Source organism: Polypterus senegalus, chromosome 18, assembly GCF_016835505.1.
Source record: "Polypterus senegalus isolate Bchr_013 chromosome 18, ASM1683550v1, whole genome shotgun sequence".
In the NCBI taxonomy this organism is placed as follows: domain Eukaryota; kingdom Metazoa; phylum Chordata; class Cladistia; order Polypteriformes; family Polypteridae; genus Polypterus; species Polypterus senegalus.
The window spans coordinates 68719751-68740776 of record NC_053171.1 but is presented as its reverse complement, the minus strand read 5'-3'; the positions used below and the strand labels follow the sequence as shown (position 1 = coordinate 68740776).

The following is a 21026-nucleotide window of genomic DNA, read 5'->3' as shown; positions in this document are numbered from 1 at the left end:
CTTCTCTGTGTGAACACAAGAAATGAAGTATTGCAGGTGTTTAAGCAAAATAAATAAGCATTCACTGTGCCTTGGAAAACATTTTGTGTTTTGCACGATGTTCACTGTTATGAATTGAAGAAGAAAAGATTGAGCATCACATCAGCCTGAAGACCTTCTCACATCACTTAAGGGTGCTAGTGGCAATGGAACTTTTATTTAGCAATGTATGGGATTTGGTGGGTTATTATCTGAGTTTTCCCTGCAATAGAACGGCCAACTGTCTTGGGGTGATTCCTACCTTCTTCCCGTTAACAGTGTGGACCCCAGTACCAAGGTAGATTGAAAAACAAAGCTCAATATACTTGCACAGTATTAACCTGTAGAGAAAAAGGAATGCTGTAGCGTTAATAACTTGACCTTTTCACTCTATTTGCAGCCTTTGTATCATGATACAGACAGCTAGGCAGATAATGCTGGCCTTTGCATTATTGTTGTTGTTTGTCATTTCTCCCCCCAATTTGAAATTGGAATGGTACGTTGGATTATACAGTGGTGTGAAAAACTATTTGCCCCCTTCCTGATTTCTTATTCTTTTGCATGTTTGTCACACAAAATGTTTCTGATCATCAAACACATTTAACCATTAGTCAAATATAACACAAGTAAACACAAAATGCAGTTTTTAAATGATGGTTTTTATTTAGGGAGAAAAAAAATCCAAACCTACATGGCCCTGTGTGAAAAGTAATTGCCCCTTGTTAAAAAGAACCTAACTGTGGTGTATCACACCTGAGTTCAATTTCCGTAGCCACCCCCAGGTCTGATTACTGCCACACCTGTTTCAATCAAGAAATCACTTAAATAGGAGCTGCCTGACACAGAGAAGTAAAACCAAAAGCACCTCAAAAGCTAGACATCATGCCAAGATCCAAAGAAATTCAGGAACAAATGAGAACAGAAGTAATTGAGATCTATCAGTCTGGTAAAGGTTATAAAGCCATTTCTAAAGCTTTGGGACTCCAGCGACCACCGTGAGAGCCATTATCCACAAATGGCAAAAACATGGAACAGTGGTGAACCTTTTCAGGAGTGGCCGGCCGACCAAAATTACCCCAAGAGCGCAGAGACGACTCATCCGAGAGGTCACAAAAGACCCCAGGACAACGTCTAAAGAACTGCAGGCCTCACTTGTCTCAATTAAGGTCAGTGTTCACGACTCCACCATAAGAAAGAGACTGGGCAAAAACTGCCTGCATAGCAGATTTCGAAGACGCAAGCAGATTTCGAAGACGCAAACCACTGTTAAGCAAAAAGAACATTAGGGCTCGTCTCAATTTTGCTATGAAACATCTCAATGATTGCCAAGACTTTTGGGAAAATACCTTGTGGACTGATGAGACAAAAGTTGAACTTTTTGGAAGGCAAATGTCCGTTACATCTGGCGTAAAAGGAACACAGCATTTCAGACAAAGAACATCATACCAACAGTAAAATATTGTGGTGGTAGTGTGATGGTCTGGGGTTGTTTTGCTGCTTCGGGACCTGGAAGGCTTGCTGTGATAGATGGAACCATGAATTCTACTGTCTACCAAAAAATCCTGAAGGAGAATGTCCGGCCATCTGTTCGTTAACTCAAGCTGAAGCGATCTTGGGTGCTGCAACAGGACAATGACCCAAAACACACCAGCAAATCCACCTCTGAATGGCTGAAGAAAAACAAAATGAAGACTTTGGAGTGGCCTAGTCAAAGTCCTGACCTGAATCCAATTGAGATGCTATGGCATGACCTTAAAAAGGCGGTTCATGCTAGAAAACCCTCAAATAAAGCTGAATTACAACAATTCTGCAAAGATGAGTGGGCCAAAATTCCTCCAGAGCTGTAAAAGACTCATTGCAAGTTATCGCAAACGCTTGATTGCAGTTATTGCTGCTAAGGGTGGCCCAACCAGTTATTAGGTTCAGGGGGCAATTACTTTTTCACACAGGGCCATGTAGGTTTGGATTTTTTTCTCCCTAAATAATAAAAACCATCATTTAAAAACTGCATTTTGTGTTTACTTGTGTTATATTTGACTAATGGTTAAATGTGTTTAATGATCAGAAACATTTTGTGTGACAAACATGCAAAAGAATAAGAAATCAGGAAGGGGGCAAATAGTTTTTCACACCACTGTATGTGATAGACCCCTTATTAGACTTTGATGGAATAAGCAGGAATCTTAGTAGATTCCCTTGGCTACTTTGTATTGAATAGCCACTTTAGTGGTGCTAGATGGAGTACTGATTAACATCTAGAATCTGGTATCAATACATTGGAAACAATAATAGTTTATAAGGAAATTGAACTGATTTAAATATAACCTATTTGGCAGCAGTATTTACCCAATGAAAAGAAACAATCGGCTTCTTGGTATGAGTTGCAACTGTTCTTTTGATATTTTTAATGCTAACTTACTAACAGATGTACATCACATATTAGTATAGTGTATTTTAAAAATATATATCTGACTTTTCATTTGTATTCTAGCTTTCTGGCTGATGCTTGTCAAAGTCTTCTTCAGCATGTGGAAACTGAGGGTCTGTTCAGAATATCTGGGTCCATAGTCCGTGTGAAAGAGCTCAAGGTATGTATAGAGTTAAAACATGAATGTTAGCAGCACATTGAATATCTACAGATGCTTGTTTCTTTGTGTCCATGTGTAAACATTGAAAATGGTGAAACCCATACTGCCAATAGGAACATCTCAACAAAGGGTGTATTGTTTTTATTTATTTTGACATTGTTTCTATAGGAGTGTGTGCATTTGTATTGAAATTACTGAAGTTTTACCTGGCATTTTCTTTTATATGCACAGCATCCTTAAGTCTGAACAGTTTTGCTTCTGGTATGTTCTATGGATTATGCTTTCAGGTTTTCTTCAGTTACTCTTAAGCTGTTTTAGATTTGTTTTGTGACTTAAATGTTAAGGATACCATTTATACTGCATCCTGTGATAAATGTGTAAACACTAATTCAGGAGCACAATGGAGGGTTTAGTCAATTCTGCAGTAAATAGAACAACAGAAATCTTCTGAAAGGTGGGGTTCAAGTGGCAGAGATTTATGCTTGTGGTCTTTCGTTCCAAAACAAGATCATGCAATTTCCAAACATGAAATTCAATGTTTTTGTTAGTGCAGTCTAATTTTAAATAGCAGACAGTAACTGTTGACTATAAACTGACAGTCACCTAACAAGGGGTACTCCTGCTCTCTTTTAATAGTCTGCCTGAGTTGCTCCAATTTTCTTTCTTATCATCTGTTTCATACCCCCAAAGTCTGCTTATGTTGTTGAAATGCTTCAGCTTAGTCTATTCAGGGCCTTGGTTAACAGAAGTAAAATAATGTAATTTGGAATAAAACTCTCACTTCTCCCTTGTAGCCAAAGGCTTAAAGTGTGCCACTGTGATCTGCATCTCAAAGCCTAGTCAATCAATTTCCAGATAACCTCTGGCTTCGCTTAATAAATGTCTTTGATTTGCCTAGATTTATTTATTCCCGGGTATAACAGACCTACTCTGAGAATCAGAACAGTGATAAAAGTAGAATTATTTAGTGTTTTAAAAATGTCTGCAGTTGAAGAACAAATAACTAAATACTATTTTTAATAAGTAGGAAAATTAATAGTGGAAGATTTAAACAGGTGTTCAGTCAATTGTATGTTTTAAGCAGCTGTATCATTTTTTAATGCAGTGGTGTACTTCTAGTTATTTACCTGAACTTTAATTGTTGGTTTGTTTGGAAATAAATGTTTCCAGAGACGAATAGATGAAGGGGAAAACTGTATCTCTTCAGCACCCCCTTGTGATGTTGCAAGCCTGGTGAAGCAGTTTTTCAGAGAGTTACCAGAACCCATCATTTCTGCAGACTTACATGATGCCTTCATGAAAGCCCAGCTATTATCAACTGAAGTGGAAAAAACTACAGCTACTCTGCTCATTTCTTGCTTGGTTCCAGAAAGAGCAAAGCAGACTCTGCGATACTTTTTCAACTTCCTCAGAAATGTATCACAAAGGTGAGTTTCTCTTTCTGTAGTAGGAAATTGTATAGTGATGAAAAAGATTTTTTTCTTACATTTAATTCAGGGTTTTATTTGTTTTTACATACTGTTCAAAAGTCTGATGTTGCCTAAAACTTGATTGTAAGGTATATCTACAGTAGGTTAAAAAAAACTACAGCTGTTTGAACAAGGTACCATGCCATTTAATAACTATACTTATTAGTGATAACCGTTAAAAACAAGTATTGGTTGCATCTACTATATTAGAAGACTTTCTATGGCCTTTGACCTTTGCCCCTTTTTTTTTTTTTTTTTGATTTTAAAGTAAAGAAAAAATAGTTTATGCACCAAAAAAGCTTTCACTATAAATGTGTTATTTATAGTTGTGGGACTGACTTTGCTGCTTTTTTTTTTTTTAGATCAACTGAGAACAAGATGGACAGCAATAATTTAGCTGTTATTTTTGCCCCTAATCTTTTACATTCTGTTGAAGCAAATAAGAAAATGGCTGCTGACGCAGAAGAACGCCTTAAACATCAAGCTTCAGTTGTCCAGTGCTTCATTGAAAATGCACTTGATTTTGGTATTTTTTTTTATTTCTCTGTATAGATGTATAAGAAATTACCTGGCTGAAAAAAGAATATCTGAACTTTTAAGATGGGTGTAGTGCAAATTAGTTTCCCATTCTCGCTCCCACACCCTGTTTGTGGAGGGAATGTTCTCTGTGAACTAACAGCAATATTACAGTAGCACATCTTCATACATGAAAGTTGCTTTAGGTGCTAGTAGGACACCGATTCCAACAATGTCCAGGCCACACAGTCCTGTGCCTCTTTTCCTCCTGGCCGCCTCCAGTCCTCACTCCAGCTCCGTCCTCTTCCACCCGACTTCCACTAATGACCGGAGGGAGGCGGCCCCTTTTATAGGAACCCGGATGGGCTCCAGCTGCTTCCCGGCAATCTCCCGCGGACACACCCCCGTGTGGCGGAAGTGCCGGCTGCACACCCGGAAGCCGTCCGGGTGTCCCCTGTCGTCTTCCCCCCGGCACTTCCTGGTGTGGCGGAAGTGCCGGGCTCCCAGGATAATAAGGCACTGGGGTGCCGCCTGGCGGTGGCTACGGGCCCCTACAGGGCTGGGCTTCCAAGCCCTCTACCCGAGGCCTCCAGCATAACCAGGACGGACACCCCATCACGGTCTGGAGGAGCACACACACATATACACATACGGTACAGGCCAAAAGTTTGGACACACCTCCTCATTCAATGTGTTTTTCTTTATTTTCATGACCATTTACATTGGTAGATTCTCACTGAAGGCATCAAAACTATGAATGAACACATGTGGAGTTATGTACTTAACAAAAAAAGGTGAAATAACTGAAAACATGTTTTATATTCTAGTTTCTTCAAAATAGCCACCCTTTGCTCTGATTACTGCTTTGCACACTCTTGGCATTCTCTCGATGAGCTTCAACAGGTAGTGATTTCAGGTGACTACCTGTAGAAGCTCATCGAGAGAATGATATTAAACGGCAGCTCAATTAATATGTTATACTATTCTTTTCTATCTTTACACACTTTAAGTCATGCACAAGACCACAATGTTTTAATTCTGAAAATGAAGCCCATCTTCAATTTTATAGAACCATTTAAATTTTGATGGTTCTTGTATGTTAGATTTGTTTTTATTATAATGTTACACTAAGCGGATTCAGATTCTTGAGATTAAATTTGAAGTATCTTTTTATTGTTAACTTGTTATTGCAGTGCAGCTTCAATGAATATTTGTTCTACTTTAATGTTTCTTTAAGGTTCTGTACCAGATTTCATAATGGAAAAGATTCAAGGAGGTGATACTGGTGGCTCTACCCCATTACTAGATAAACTGGAAGGTGGAGGGAAAGAGATCTTGGACATAAAGACAAGACGGAGGCGCAGTTTTGGAGGTGAGGTTTAAAATTTTACAAATTGTGTGCTAAATTAAAGCACATAAATGTACCAACATAAAAATATAACTGAATGGAAACATGACTGCTTTTTGATACGTTACTGAATGGTTTTGTGTACAAATAAAGAATGTGAACACATTTTTGAAAAGTAAAATGTTGGTGATCATCTGTTCCCAAATTTAAAAAAAAATGCAGATCAGTTTTGTTTTAATAAAACAAAAGGAGCAGCCTCATCAAGATATATACAAGCTTCCCCTAAAATCTGATCATTAATTACTTTAAACTTTTAGTGGCTTCAAATGAGTTATCACAATGAGTAGTTTAACTTCTGTACATTAAAAATGTTACATTTATATTCACAGTAAAAAGAAAACAATTAGTATTGCTTACTTTTCGGTAAAACATTAGAAATTGATATATTATAGGAATAATTTATTTTTTGTTCATTTTTGCTGTTTGAATAGCATTATAAAATGAGTAATTTAGATTTTTAGCTAATGTGCAAATCAAGCAAGAAACTTACCAAGAGTGGAGTTGTGCATCTTCATTTATGTGTACATATTACTTATCCCTCTAATGAAAGAGAAGTGGTACTGAACCGGTCCTTACTAAACCTTGTATCTATTGTCTGCTTTATTTTTTGGTATATTGTTTATATTTCCTACATAAAGTAAAATGTGTGTCTCTCCCTAGCCATATAATCTTGCACATGGTCATCAACATAATCAGTTTTACATAGAAACTTTAGAAGTATCTGAATACCAAACACTTTTTGAAAAGATGTTTTAGTAGCTACTTTAGTATTGTTTTGTGAAATAATCACAAGAAGCAAGATAAATGGTTGGGACCTCCATAGGGGAAATCCTTGTTTTAAATTTATTTTTTACACTTTATATGCTTATAGTCAGTGTATGCCATTTCTCCTTCAAACTGTGGAGCTTGGCTTGTGATTCCTTTGGTTTCTTTCTTTAAATTACCCATTTCAGTCTAAATTTCAAAAACATTTATCCTGATATAATTTGACAACTTTTAATTGGCTCTTGATGAAGGTTTGCGTTAATGGGTAAGTATCAGATACAAGGCAGGCGCACTCTGGAAAAAATACCAATCCATATTCTTTTTCTGCCTTTGGTGTGATGCTTCAGAGGTATATTTCTAAGCTCTATAGTGGGGGGTCAAAGCAGCTTCAGAAATGTGAATGGAAAGTCGACCCACTTTCTCTGTAACTTTTTGACACTTAATGATGAAGATTGATTCCAAAAAAGTCAATCTGATAATAGTATATATGAATAGGGGAGTGGAGGCCTGGCTGTTTAATACTGGGCGCCTTGGCTGCACACAGCCTTCTTGTTGGTTCCTAACCACCCCAATATGCAGTACATGTATTTGAGCTGACAGGAAATAAAGACAGTCCCTAAAGAATGTTTTATGTAATTATGGTGATATACATTGTACATCTTAAACTTTATACACTGGGTAATTAATGACAATGTCAATGTAAATGAGTCTATTTACTGATCCACATACAACCCCAATTCTAAAAAAGCTGGGACGCTGTGTAAAATGTAAATAAAAACAGAATGCACTGATTTGCAAATCTAATAAACCAATATTTTATTTACAATAGAACATAGAAATATATCAAATGTTGAAAGTGAGACATTTTATTTCCTGAAAAAATATTAGCTCATTTTGAAGTTGATGGCAGCAACATGTCTCAAAAGTTGGGACAGGGCAACAGGCTGAAAAAGTAAGTTGTACTAAAAAGAAAAAGCTGGAGGAACATTTTGCAGCTAATTAGGTTGATTTGTACCAGGTGAGTACCATGATTGGGTATAAAAAGAGCATCTTAGAGGGGTAGAGTCTCTCAGAAGTAAAGATGGGCAGAGGTTCACCCATCTGCAAGAAACTGTCTACAAATTGTGGAACAATTTCAGAGTCCTGTTCCTCAATGTAAAATTATAAAGACTTTGAATATCTCATCATCTACAGTACATAATATCAAAAGATTCTGAGAATCTGGAGAAATCTCTGTGTGCAGAGGATAAGACCAAACATCAGTATTAGTTGCCTGTGAACTTCAGGCCCTCAGGTGGCACTGCATTAAAAACAGGCCAGAGTATGTTGTGGAAATCACTGTATGGACTTGGAAACAATTCTAGAAATCATTGTCTGTAACCATAGTTTGCTGTGCCATCCACGAATGCAGGTTAAACTTAATTATGCAAAGAAGCAGCTATATGTGAACATGATTCAGAAAAATGGCACAATCTTCTCTGGGCCAAAGCTCTTTTAAAATGGAGTGAAGTACTGTGGGAAAATTGTTCTGTGGTCAGACAAATAAAAATTTTAAATCTTTTTTGGAAAACATGAAGGCCGTGTCCTCCAAACTAAAGAGGAGAACCACCATCTGGCTTATCAGTACTCGGTTTAAAAGCCTGCATCTCTGATGGTATGGGGGTCCATTAGTGCCTATTGCACATCTGGAAAGGCACCATTAATGCTGAAAGGTTGCTCTAAAACCTATATATACATCTGCTCCCATCCAGACATCTTTTTCAGGGAGGGCCTTGCATATTTCATTAAGACAATGCTAAACCTCATACTGCATCTATTTAAAACAGCATAGTTTTGTAGTACAAGAGTTTGGAGCGTCACAAAATAAAAAATACGATAAAGACGACCCAGGACTGGCGAGCTGAATCCTATAGACAAGAATGAGATCAACATTTCTCCCATAAATCCAGCAACTGGTCTTATTTCCCAGACATTTACAGACTGTTAAAAGAAGAGGGGATGCCACACAGTGGTAAATGTGGCCCTGTCCTAACTTTTTTGAGACATTTTGAAGGCATCAAATTAAAAATGACCTTATTCTTTTCTAAAAATGGTATTTTCACAGTTTAAGCATTTGATAGGTTTTCTTTGTTATATTGTGAACAAAATATGGGTTCATATCTGCAAATTATAGCATTCTGTTTATATTTACATTTTACACAGCGTGCCAACATTTTTGGAAGCGGGGTTGTAATTTAACTATGCATAAACTGGAGAATGTGGCAAGTAAAGGTAGCAAGCGCAGCTTCCTCTCTGCAGTGTCATGGTGGCTAAACTTAAAGGGTTTTCAATGACCTACTAACCGTACCATAGAATTGTGGAAATAGTGAGAGAAGTTGCTAGTTTAGTTTCCTGAGAAACCTTGATCTGTCCCATAATTTAAAAATGCACATTACCTACAGATGGCGAAAATAAAAGCTTGAACAAGATGCAAATCTTGATAGATTGGTTTCATATTGCATTCCAGATATTATTAGTGCTGCCCTGCTTAAATCAGTATCTAATAGAACTCCAACAAGTACTCCTCAGCCAGATTACTCAGGTAGGTGTTTGTTTTTTCTCATCCAGACCTCTAGGACTATGCCAAACTACATGTAAAATGCATTCTTTAACTTCATTTGGTTGCAGATTTTTATTTTAGTAACATTCTGAATATTTTGCATATTATTTAAACTTAATTACTGTTTTAGTGAATCAACCTGTTGAAACTAGTAACTCTTTTAAAATTTAGTTATTTTTGGAGGAATGTACATTGTTTACTTTCAAATAATCCAGTAGTCTCTCCAGACTGGCAAGTAAGGTCCTTGAGCAACAAATGTTGCATATTTCTGGGATGATACTTAAACCATTATAGCTGACTATAGTAGCCAAACAGTATCTAATGCGGAAAAATGGCAATATAAAAGCATTAATTTAAGTTACAGTAATGGTACCCCTGGCTGTTTTGAACCTGTGGTATCGTAATAGGGGAATGAGGAATAGTGACTTAGGTCTTGAAAACCAAATTTCTTTTCCTTTCTCTTACTCAGTGTGTGGCACCAAGGAAAGCATGCAACCACCTTCTGCTCAAAATTGTAGTGGAACAAAAAAAAAAAAAAACCTGAAGTATTTGCTATTACTGCACGTAAGATGCCGGGACTATAATAGATGCGAGAGATGCAGTTATCTGTATGCATTTTCCTAACACCTGTACTTCTGTTAGACCAAAAGTTGATTACTTGTCAATGCACACAGCAATTCTCTACAGTAAGTAGACAGGCCTAGGGAGCTTTCATCACCGCTCTGGTGAGAGTTCCAAGTAGAAATATTTTGTTTGTTGCAGCCATTGTTCAGTTTTGTTTGTTTGTTAAAAACTAGGATAGCTGGATCTTACTACAATGAAACATATGCTGCTACTCTGCTTTATAAATTGGACTGGCCTTCTGTATTTAGTGATTTCGTCAAATAATTAAAATTTGTATTAAATTATTATTACCGTGTTTCCCCAAAAATAAGACAGGGTCTTATATTAATTTTTGCTCCAGAAGATGCACTAGGGCTTATTTTCAGGGGATATCTTATATTTATTCATGCACAACAATATACATTTATCCAAATACAGCCATGTCATCTTCTGGATTATCATCATAACTCTCCACATTCAAACCCTGAATTCCAGCCTCAATTTCATGTTACTTCAGCCGCTTTTAAGATCCTCCAGGATCGATGTGCATGCTTCAATGTTTGATGAATGGTTCGATGTGATGAAGTAAAATGCTGACATATAAATGCATTTGTGGTGCTTTGATATTCAAGCATCGCATATTCCCCAAGGTAATGACACGATGCATTTTAAAAGTCTCGCATACCATCTTCTGTGCAGTCTTTTTTTTTTTTTTTTTGTTTCCTCTCCACCTTCACAATACCGTCAGAATGTACTGCGGCGTATTTGAGCCACAGAGAAAAAAAATAAGGGCATAATAAAAATGTCTATTTTGTGATTACAGTGGAAATTTCAGCTTTAAACTCGAAATTTTCTCTTTAATCCCATAGTTTACTTTGTCATTAAAGTAGACTGTTGTAAACGTCATCTTAAAACCGACCCAGTTGTTAAATAGCTACACACTTCTGGGGCTTTCTCCAAACGTGACAGCAGCGGCAAGCAGCATCGCCAGACAGAACACATTAAATTTATAATATTCCAGCTCTCTGTACATTTAGAATTCTTAGATTTACAGTATACTTGATATCGCTTTTATGATGAAATACATTAAATACATTTTGCAGATAAATCGTTGACTTTGTTTAAATAATGAATACCGCTAATAGTTACATGAGGTGGCAGAGCGGTAGCACTGTTGTCTCGCAGGGAATCGTGTCCCTTGTGATCCCTGCCTGGAGTTTGCATGTTTTCCTGGTGGGTTTCCACAGTGTGCTTAGTTTCCCATCCAAAGAGATGAGGGTTTGTGGATTTGGTGAAGCTGCAATGATGTCTGTGTATGTGTGTGCTTGTGTTCAACTTGCGATGAGCTGATGCCTTGTCCAGAAATTTTGTTTCTGTCTTGTGCCATTGCTGCCGAAATGGGTACATCCCCGAATTGATGGCTGTAATCATTAAACATCCTTTTCAGAGGTATTGTGGCAAGGTGTCCTCGGAATTTAATGGATGTTTCAGGAACGTGTGGCACATCGTGTGAAGTATAAACCTGACCTTGGGTGCCTTATTTTTCAGCTGACGATCTTGACTAAGGCTTATTTTATGGGGTAGGGCTTATATTACAGAGCAGCCAGAAAATGATGCTAGGGCTTTTTTTCAAAGTAGGTCTTATTTTCAAGAAAACACGGTACTTACTTTCAGGTATGGTTGTCTGCAGAAAAAATAATTTACTTATTATCAAGGATTAAAAGACAATAATCTTTCAATGAGGTTTTTTGAATTATATTCAACAGTTTGTAGACTTTTTAGACATGTTAACTTTCAACAAAGCCTTACGGTTAGGAATTTTAAATTGTTTCATTTGTCAAGACTCAAGTTTTAAGTTTGTTTTTGTGGAGTGTTTGGCACAGTTCTGGTGTCGTCTCTTTTATTGTATAATTCTTGCCACCTACCTCATATATGCTCTGTCTTGCTTTATTTACGTACAGCATATAAACAGAACACAAAATAATATTTCCTTTTTAATAAGTTTAAATATAGGCTATTAAATAGTTAAATTTTTAAAGTTTAATCAATACCATATGTTACCCGTTTATATTATAATTGGTATGTTTATCTGTTATTTGTATCTGAGGAAATATTGTTTTTTTTTTCTGAGATCTGTTTGTAGTCTACAGCATGTGCATTTTATTCTAATTGCGTACATTATCGGTGGATGCCGTGGTTTGTTTGTGGGGGCTGAACCATTTTCTTTCAGCTATATGCCACTGTAAGGCAAACACGACTACTGCTTTGGCTTCTGCTAATAATGCTTGAACCTTTTGGCTAATGTAATGACTGCATTTTGCATTTAAAATAACATATGCAATGACTTCACTCAATGAAAATGAACTAACATTTGTGATGATATTCATCTTACAAGGAAACTGTACTTTGTTGCAACTTTATGGCATTTGCTCACTGGATTTGGAAGCAAACTTAGTTGCATCTACATCATTGTTTCCTCATTTTAACAGTAAATTACCATTCTTCTAGAATTGGAGTTAAATCATAAAATAGAAATATTAACCAAGTCAAATTATCATGTCTTGTAAGTTTTTCATTTGACTTCCAGGGCTCTAATTCCATTTTAACCATCTTATGCCATTTTCATATTCCTGCATAAAAGTGACTGAAGTGTTTGATGTTTTAAATAAATAGCTGTTATTTTTTTCACTTTTTATCCATTAAGAACAATGAAGCATTTATAATGTCAGTAGATATTAGACGAATATTCAATTGTTCTATGTGGGTTGATGGAACATTGTGCTTCAGTGGTAAATGAAAGTTTTTTTTTTATATATATAAATAGAAATTTCATTCTGATGCACTTCAGCTGTTGTTCCTCATACTCGTATATGAATTTACTTTCTAATCACTGCCTCAAATCAGTATAATCTACAGAATTACCGTATTTTTCGCTCCTTAAGACGCACCTAGATTTAGAGGAGGAAAACAAGAAAAAAAATATTCTGAACCAAATGGTGTACTAATATATTTAATAAAATATAGCAGAATAATATTTCAACCATGTAAAGCCAACAGCGTTAAGAACCATCATCACTGTCATTAACAAATGAGGAGAGACTTTAAGGTTCAAGCACTCTTCCAGTTTTCTGGAAACTTCAAGAACTCCTCATCGCTAGTGTCAGAATTTATGAAGCTCAGTTGCTCACAATCATTTTGCAGGAGCACGTACCTATCATCACGCGGCATAACCTGTCCAAAGCCACCAGGGGACAAAGCATATTTGGACCAATGCTCCCTGAAGTTCTATCACCAGTCTAGTCCCATCTATATTTGTAATGCCACAAAGCCCTTCATCTCGTCTTTTGTTGTGGATTTCTACTTTGAAAAACAAGAATGCGGTGCAAGTGCAGCCCGCGATTCAAAAAATTGCTCTGCATACCTGTTTGTCTGGTCTGACAGTAGCTGAAAAGCAGCATCAGGGGAGAGCAGCCTGAAGTAGTCCAGCGGCTGGTAATCTGTCGAGTCCAACAGCAAGCCATGCCGTCCTGTGAAGTCCGGTAGCTCCCACGGTTCAATGTCTGGGTAATCCTCCCACGCGAACCTTGCCGTAGGTGCGTCGGCTTTACTCAGCTGGGGCGGCATCGGCTGGTGTCCGATCAGCTGATGCCAGTTCCTCACTCTCTTCCGTGATGATCTGATCACACTTAACAAAATATACGACTCGGCAATAATGCGCAAAGCATCGTCTGCCGAGTATTTTGTTTTCTGCACTCGCTTCGCTCCCTCGTGAGATGTCGATGCCTTCTTGCCTTTGTTTACATTTTGTAACTCGCGCACATGCACGGATTAGATGCCGAGTCAATGAGTCTAACATTCCTCCAAGCAGAGAGGGAATGCCTGTGACGTAACAGTGAGTTTTGTCGCCATTAACAGCTACCCCTCTATGTCGACTTTTGTCACATAATACATATCACATTCTGTGACACAATATTCGCTCCATAAGACGCACAGATGTTTCCACCCATCTTTGGGGTTTGTGGGGAGAGTGCGTCTTATGGAGCAAAAAATACGGTACTGAATAGTGCATACACTTTGATGTATATTTCCTAATGGACAAGTTTTGAAATACATTTGGTTGTTGCTTCTTATGTTGTGGATTCAGAAAGTATTCAGACTCCTTCACTTTCTGCACACTTTTTGCATAATTGTTTTTAAATGGATAAATGTGCCATTTCTGGTCATCAGTCTGTATTCAATAGTCAATAATGGTAAAACTTGACTGCAGTCCATCTGTGGAACATTCAGGTGAATCGGAAGTATTTAAAAAGGCACATGCCCAGGTATATAAGGTCCCAAAAATCACAGTGCACGTTGGAGGGAGGGGGGAGAATGGGGGACAAGCCATGAAGTCCAAGGAGCTCTCTGTAGACCTCGGCAGTCAAATTGTGGTTAGTCAAATACAGGGGCAAGGGGAAGCAAACATTTTTATAGCTTGAGTGTTCCCAGGAGCACAGTGACTTCAGTAATTGTTTAATGGGATAAATTTGGAGCCACCAAGATTCTTCCTAGAGTTGGCTGTCTGGCGTAACTGAGTAACTGAAAAAGGATCATGAATTAGATAGGTGATCAAGAACATGGTGGTTACTATAATAGAGCTTCTGAAGTTCTCCACTGGGGTGGAATAACCTGTTAGGTGGTCAGCCATTTCAACAGTCCCATCAATTAGGCTCTTATGGTAGAGTGGCTAGACAGAAGCCACTCTTGAGTACAATGGATTTAACTGCCACCTTTGAATTCTAAAACCATGAGAAAATAGATTATCTAATTTCATGAGACAATAATTGAGCTCTTCAAGCAGAACAACAAGAATGTGAAGAATGGTGGTGGCAACATCATGCTGTTTGGAGTGCCTCTAGTTATCAGGAACAGAGAGACTGGTTAGAATTAAGAGAAGGATGAATATAGCCAAATGCCAAGAGGTACAATAAAGATCATGCTGCAGAGTGCATGCGAGCACAGACTGGTGAGATGGTTTACCCTTCAGCACGATAATGACTTGGAGCGCATAGCCAAGACAGTACTTGAGTGGCCCAGCCGTAGCCTAAACTTAAACCCCATAGTACATGTGTGGAGAGACCTGAAGATAGTTTAGACTCTTCCTGTCCAATCTAATGAACCTTGAGGGGTTCTGCCAGGAGGAATGGAACAAACTGCCCAAATCCGGTGGTGCTTATAGAGACTTAACCAACAACTCTCAAAGCTGGAATTTCTTTTAAGGGGCTTAAAATGAATGAGAATTCAGGTTTTGCTTTTTATGCATTTCCAAAACTTTTTTCACTTTATCATTATGGGTTATTTAGTGTAGGATGATGGACAAAAATGGCAAATTTATCTATTTAAAATTAAATCTACAAATACAATACTTTTTTTTTTTTTTAATCCACTGTATATGCAGAAACTTAATATTTTTCATTATGTAATATTTCTCCACATATCAGAATATTTCTTCAAGAAACCAATATGTATAATGTGTCATTTAATTTTTGTTGGGAATTACACAGGGTATAGTAATGTTAACAATTTAAAACTTGTTTGTTTAGACAGTAAAATCCATTCTTCATGATGATTTTAATTCCTTTGGGGCAATTGCAGGTCTGCCTTCTCTTACACCTGTAAATCAGACTCCAGGTTCTAAAAGAAAGCTGCCAGGAGACTCTGCCCAGAGCTTTGGTATTTCAGAGAAGAAAAGAAGATCTTTAAAACCAAATTTTGCTGTGGAGTTTGTTCCAAGTTCCTTGTTTAGCAGTGGCTCGACGCCTGGCTCTGGTATGTTTCAACTTTACTTTATACAGATTCTGGGGAAAGAAAGTGTAATTGGTCATATGACCAGTGAAATGCAATGCGATTGTTGTTGGTTTTTTTTTTATTAACGTTTCTTTTAAGAAGCACATTTGTGTTTTGTTTACTTATAGGCCGCACTTATGAAGAAAGCCCTGTTTCATTTAATACCCCCCATGGTTCTCCTTCTACTGCAAGTGATGGACAAATGGCAAGTTCGAAGAAAAGAAAAAGTACAAGAATTCAGATACACCGGTTCAGGTACTTGATAACATGTATTGGAAATTTTTTTAAATCAGGGAGGTTGTTGATTGACTTTGATTTCAATTTCTAATAACGATACACCAGAGGTTTTAGGTTTTGTCATTCTATAATTTTCATATTTGTTTATTAATTTTAGTGCAGCTGTTCAGCTTCAAACTAATTCATCAGTAAAATTGTATTACTAGGTATCATCCATCCATCCATTTTCCAACCCGCTGAATCCGAACACAGGGTCACGGGGGGTCTGCTGGAGCCAATCCCAGCCAACACAGGGCACAAGGCAGGAACCAATCCTGGGCAGGGTGCCAACCCACCGCAGGACACGCAAACACACCCACACACCAAGCACACACTAGGGCCAATTTAGAATTGCCAATCCACCTAACCTGCATGTCTTTGGATTGTGGGAGGAAACCGGAGCACCCGGAGGAAACCCACGCAGACACGGGTATCATTCATTGCATTAAAACATATGCACACTCACTCTTAACAGGGCAGTGTACCACTTGCTGATTTATGCAAGATTTATGAGCACTTGATTCACTATAAGTAGCATGCAACTGAATTAAGCCTCCTGGGAGCTAGTAACTGCATAATGTATCAAACACTGAAACACTCTAAGGTAAAGGCTTAAAATTGGCCTAACTGCACTAATTATAAAAACTCTTCCTCAAAAAAAAAAAATTGTGGGGAACTAGCATCAGGACATTTGTATTAAAGAAAATGGGCATGGCTTGTTTCAAAATAAATAAATTACTGTACTTCATTCTGAATTTCTTGGAAAATCACCATGCAACAGTTGTTCTTTGGATTTTGGCCCATAGTGCCAGTGGTGGAGGTTGTACAAATAAATAAGAACAAATGCACTGTAATGTATCCTAGTAAAGGGGGGCCACAAAACAAAATTAAAAATAAGTTGTTAATATTTAGCTGTCAAAAGTCAAATTGCCCCATGCCAATGCAGTGATATCACTTAGTTTATTTAATCACAGAACTTATTTTTTGAAGATGTGACCTTGAAGAGTCCATAAGCTCTACTTTATCTGAAGTTGTACAGTACAATGAACATCACCATAATTACATAAAACATTCTTTAGGGGCTGCCTTTTTTTCCTGACTGCTCAAGTACAGGGTGAGGCAGAAAGGATGGACTTCTTTGAAATGGCTAGAACTCACCACTAGGTGGAGTGACAGATTTGCGGTAGGTGGCGTTAGGTTCACGAAGTCTTAGCATTTTTTTATTTTCTTTTTAGTTGAAGCCATTGAGCCGTGGACGATAGAACACCACGTTTCTGCGTACGACTGTTTTGTCAAGAACAACCAATCTGTTACCGCAGTTCAGCGTGAGTTTCGTTGCCATTTCAATATCCACAGAAATAAAGCTGTTCCCGCTCGTAACGCTATCCTACGTTGGGTTAAAGCACTTCGTACATAAGGTACACTAATGAACAAAAGACCGCCGGGGGCTACACGAACGGCACGTACCCTGAAAATGTAGAAAGCGTATGACTAGCCTTGCTGTGCAGTCCAAGTCAATTTGCTCAGAAGCATTCTTCTGAACTTGGCCTCAGTAATCGTTCGGTAAGGCGTATTTTGCATTTAGACCTGCATTTCCATCCCTACAAATTGTCAAATGCTATTTCAATATGAACTCAAACCTTTCAATAAATTTTTGTAAGAAAAAATTAACAATTTTGTGATTTTTGTAACATACGTCCGTCCTTTCTGCCTCACCCTGTATTATCATATTGCAGCGGACAAAAAAAGTTGATGAGAAAAATGAGCTCAATAAAGTATAAACATTTAAGGCAGGGTAACACCCCTCCGAGCAGTGCAGTAATTAGTGGTACTTTTTATTTAATTCCTCAAAGTTTAATAAATTAATACTTTTCTAGGCTTTGATCAAGCTAGACACTTCTTGGTGTGGATGCAGCTGGTGAACCATCACAAGTTAAAAATGTATCATTTTAACATGTAGACAAACCTGTTCTCTGTTAAACTAAATTCACATTTTTCCCAGGACAAATATCTAAAATGGGAAGAGCAAACCACAAGTTGCACTGCTGGGAAAACGGTTGAAGGTATTCTGTTAAAATGCATTAAGAGCACCATATGGTAAAGGTGATGCAATGCCTTGAATTTGAATACATTTGTTGATTCACACATTTTTCACTTCAGTTTTGCCCCACACTTTTAGTTTGTGATCCCCACAATGTTATTGAATTACTGTCAAAAAAAAAGGACAGTTTTTTTTTTCTCTTTATTTTGGTTGTACTTTTAATGGTATATTGATATACCCATTTTAAAAATTGGTTTTGGGAGAGGCAAACATGCTGGAAGGCAGCATTCCTGGCTGTTCAAGATCTAACCCCCACCAGCTCCAAGGTCAAACAAAAAGTGGGCCATTAGTATAAGTACAATGCATATAACAAACTAATTGGATGCAGTATCACATTTACAGGAAACCTTCCCCCCCATCCCCCGATAGTGCAGTTAATTAGCATCCATTAAACATTTTTATAGAGACAGTGCTACTTTATGGTAAAAAGGGGTTCTTATTTGTACAATAGAAAAGGCCATGTAAGGGTTTCTTCATTAGTATTTGGCATTCCTGGGTGCCTGTTATCTCTTGCAGTGCTGCCATTATCTCCCACATTGCTGTTCATGTCTGTTAGTGTTATCGGACTGTGCATTGCTGTGAGAAGCAGAAGTATTGTGGTATTTACTGCACTTTCACATCATCCTTTTATCTGTTTTTATTTTTGAGGATGCAAACGCCAGTATGGGCCCTTGAATGACCATCCACTTTCTTTTATATCAAATGTATCAAATCTCATTAAAGTGACATTTTCGACACCTATGATTGTGCCCTACCCACTTGTACTTTTAAGAGCTATTCATGTAGGTCGTCTTGGACAGATTTATAATCTTGAGGATTGGAGGGGTGAGCAGTGGTGGGCTCTAGACAGTATTTTGCTGTGAGTATCTGTACTGTTGTGTTTTATTAGGCATTTTTCTTGTACACCCTAAAGCCTTTTTGGGGGCTTGACCACCTGTGGAGTGCACCTGAGTCAGCCTTATACATGTATTTGTTTGAAAAGTGAGAGAATGATCAGTGATAGGACTGTTCACTGATGGTTTATCTCTTGAAAGAATCATGAATCAGGCAGGTCGTACTTTTTACATGCACTTTAACCATCTAAATGAAAGACTGTCAGCATCATACGTGAACTTTTACACTGCTGTTGAGTCCTACTGATTCAAATCTTGAATGCTACTGAATTGATACCTATCCTATGATTCACTGAAAGTTGTTCAGAATGTATTCTTAGTGAATTTTCCATAACTGTTTTGTCATCCAGTTTAAAGATATACATAAAACTGCATTGTGACTGTAAAATGTAACACAGCTCCATGTCGAAATTTAGTGCAGTAGAAAGTCAAAATATTTGCTGAAAGATGTAGTGGAATAGAAGTCAAAAGTATTCATGACTAACCCTATTAAAGTACACAGGTGGAAAATGTACTACAGTAAAGAAAATGTACTTCTTTACTTTCCATTACTGCATAGTAGTATATCCAAGCTTCATCCCTAAATGTGGAGATATACTGTACATAAGTCTTCAAATGTCAAGTCATTGATTTCAGATGTTCTTTGAAACAGTGGATATAATGATGCTTAATTTTAAGTGTCACCATTCTGGCAACGTAACATGTACAGATCTTGCTCATGTCCATAAAGTGAGGTTTCAGCTGACCAATAACTAATTCTTATTATGTCTGCTTATGCATGTGCTGTTTCTCTAAAGTCTCTAGAATTTTTCTGCTTGAGCCATCTTCATGACACATCCTGCAATTTGAGCTCTACAGTAGATCTGTTGACTGTGCATATGAAGAGCAATGGTTATGACACATGTTGACTAGACTGGAATTAATTACTGAAGACCTACTAGAAATAGCCTCATGGTGTTATCATGGATGACTACAATCAATGTTGATTTGGCTCACAAATAGATCCATTTACTTTTTTCCTTATTACTAGATCACTCATTTTTGTTCATAGGAGTTAATCTTCAACACTAGAATTACCAAAGCCTATGAAAAAACTCGAAAGTCTGTCCCACCTGAAATCCCTTCGTACCTGTCTGACACTGTCTTATGTCTTGTAAATGTGCTGTTAAACAGCCTGCTATCGCATCTCCCCAATGCCACACAAGTTTTCTCAGCTTAAGTCTGTTTACCTGCGTGTCAATTGCTTAGAGCTGTAAAGACTAGACTAAATACTATATCGTTATTTGGAACACATGCATTTCATGTGGGTTCTGTGTCTACAACAATCAATGTAAACACATTGTTAAAACAAAAACATTTTTTATGTTTTAGTAATTGACAAAATGTAGACATGAAGTGTAACATGTGAAGCCTGAAGTCCAAATATCAAAAACATTTTCACCAAAGGTACAAGTATAACAAAACAAGTACACCTTTATTCTAGAATATGACTGCAGAACACCCTCGTTAGGGTGTGACATTGACTCATCTTTAACACGACTGCTTTGGTGGCGTAACAGTAAGAGCTGCTGACTGGTAATCAAAAGGTCACGAGTTTGATCCTGCACAACTCCATTTTGAGAAGTGAATTACTCTTATTTTTGCTATTATAGAATAAAAACATACATTTGATTTGAGTCTGTAACAGCCGATGTAAATTTATGGTACTTGTAATTGTAAAGGTTAGCATTGTGTGTTTTTTTTTTTTTTTATAAATATTCTCCTAGTTACATACTACCGCTGATCTGACACTGCTGTTTTCACATAAAGACGTGCTATTGCAGAGGTGAACTCGGATGATGAGGGTTCTACATCGGAGAAAGAATGCATGTCACAATTTTGCATGTCCGTACTTTGTATGTGAAAGCAAGATTGAATGTTATTTACCTATTTACATTGATTTATTTGCTTACTTTCAACAGCAT

At 37.5% G+C, this 21026-nt stretch overlaps 1 protein-coding gene across 2 annotated transcripts in view; it reads left to right on the top strand.

The window, feature by feature from the left end:
* arhgap11a (Rho GTPase activating protein 11A) overlaps nucleotides 1-21026 on the top strand; it is a 37322-nt gene that overhangs the window by 9117 nt on the left and 7179 nt on the right. Inside the window, exons 3-9 of one of the 2 annotated variants that reach the window (XM_039741610.1) lie at nucleotides 2510-2606; nucleotides 3777-4033; nucleotides 4438-4601; nucleotides 5829-5963; nucleotides 9271-9345; nucleotides 15601-15774; nucleotides 15921-16047. In XM_039741610.1, coding sequence (XP_039597544.1) covers nucleotides 2510-2606; nucleotides 3777-4033; nucleotides 4438-4601; nucleotides 5829-5963; nucleotides 9271-9345; nucleotides 15601-15774; nucleotides 15921-16047 — 1029 coding nt within the window. The remainder of the gene's footprint in view (nucleotides 1-2509; nucleotides 2607-3776; nucleotides 4034-4437; nucleotides 4602-5828; nucleotides 5964-9270; nucleotides 9346-15600; nucleotides 15775-15920; nucleotides 16048-21026) is intronic. The other variant, XM_039741611.1, reaches the window with a different exon arrangement.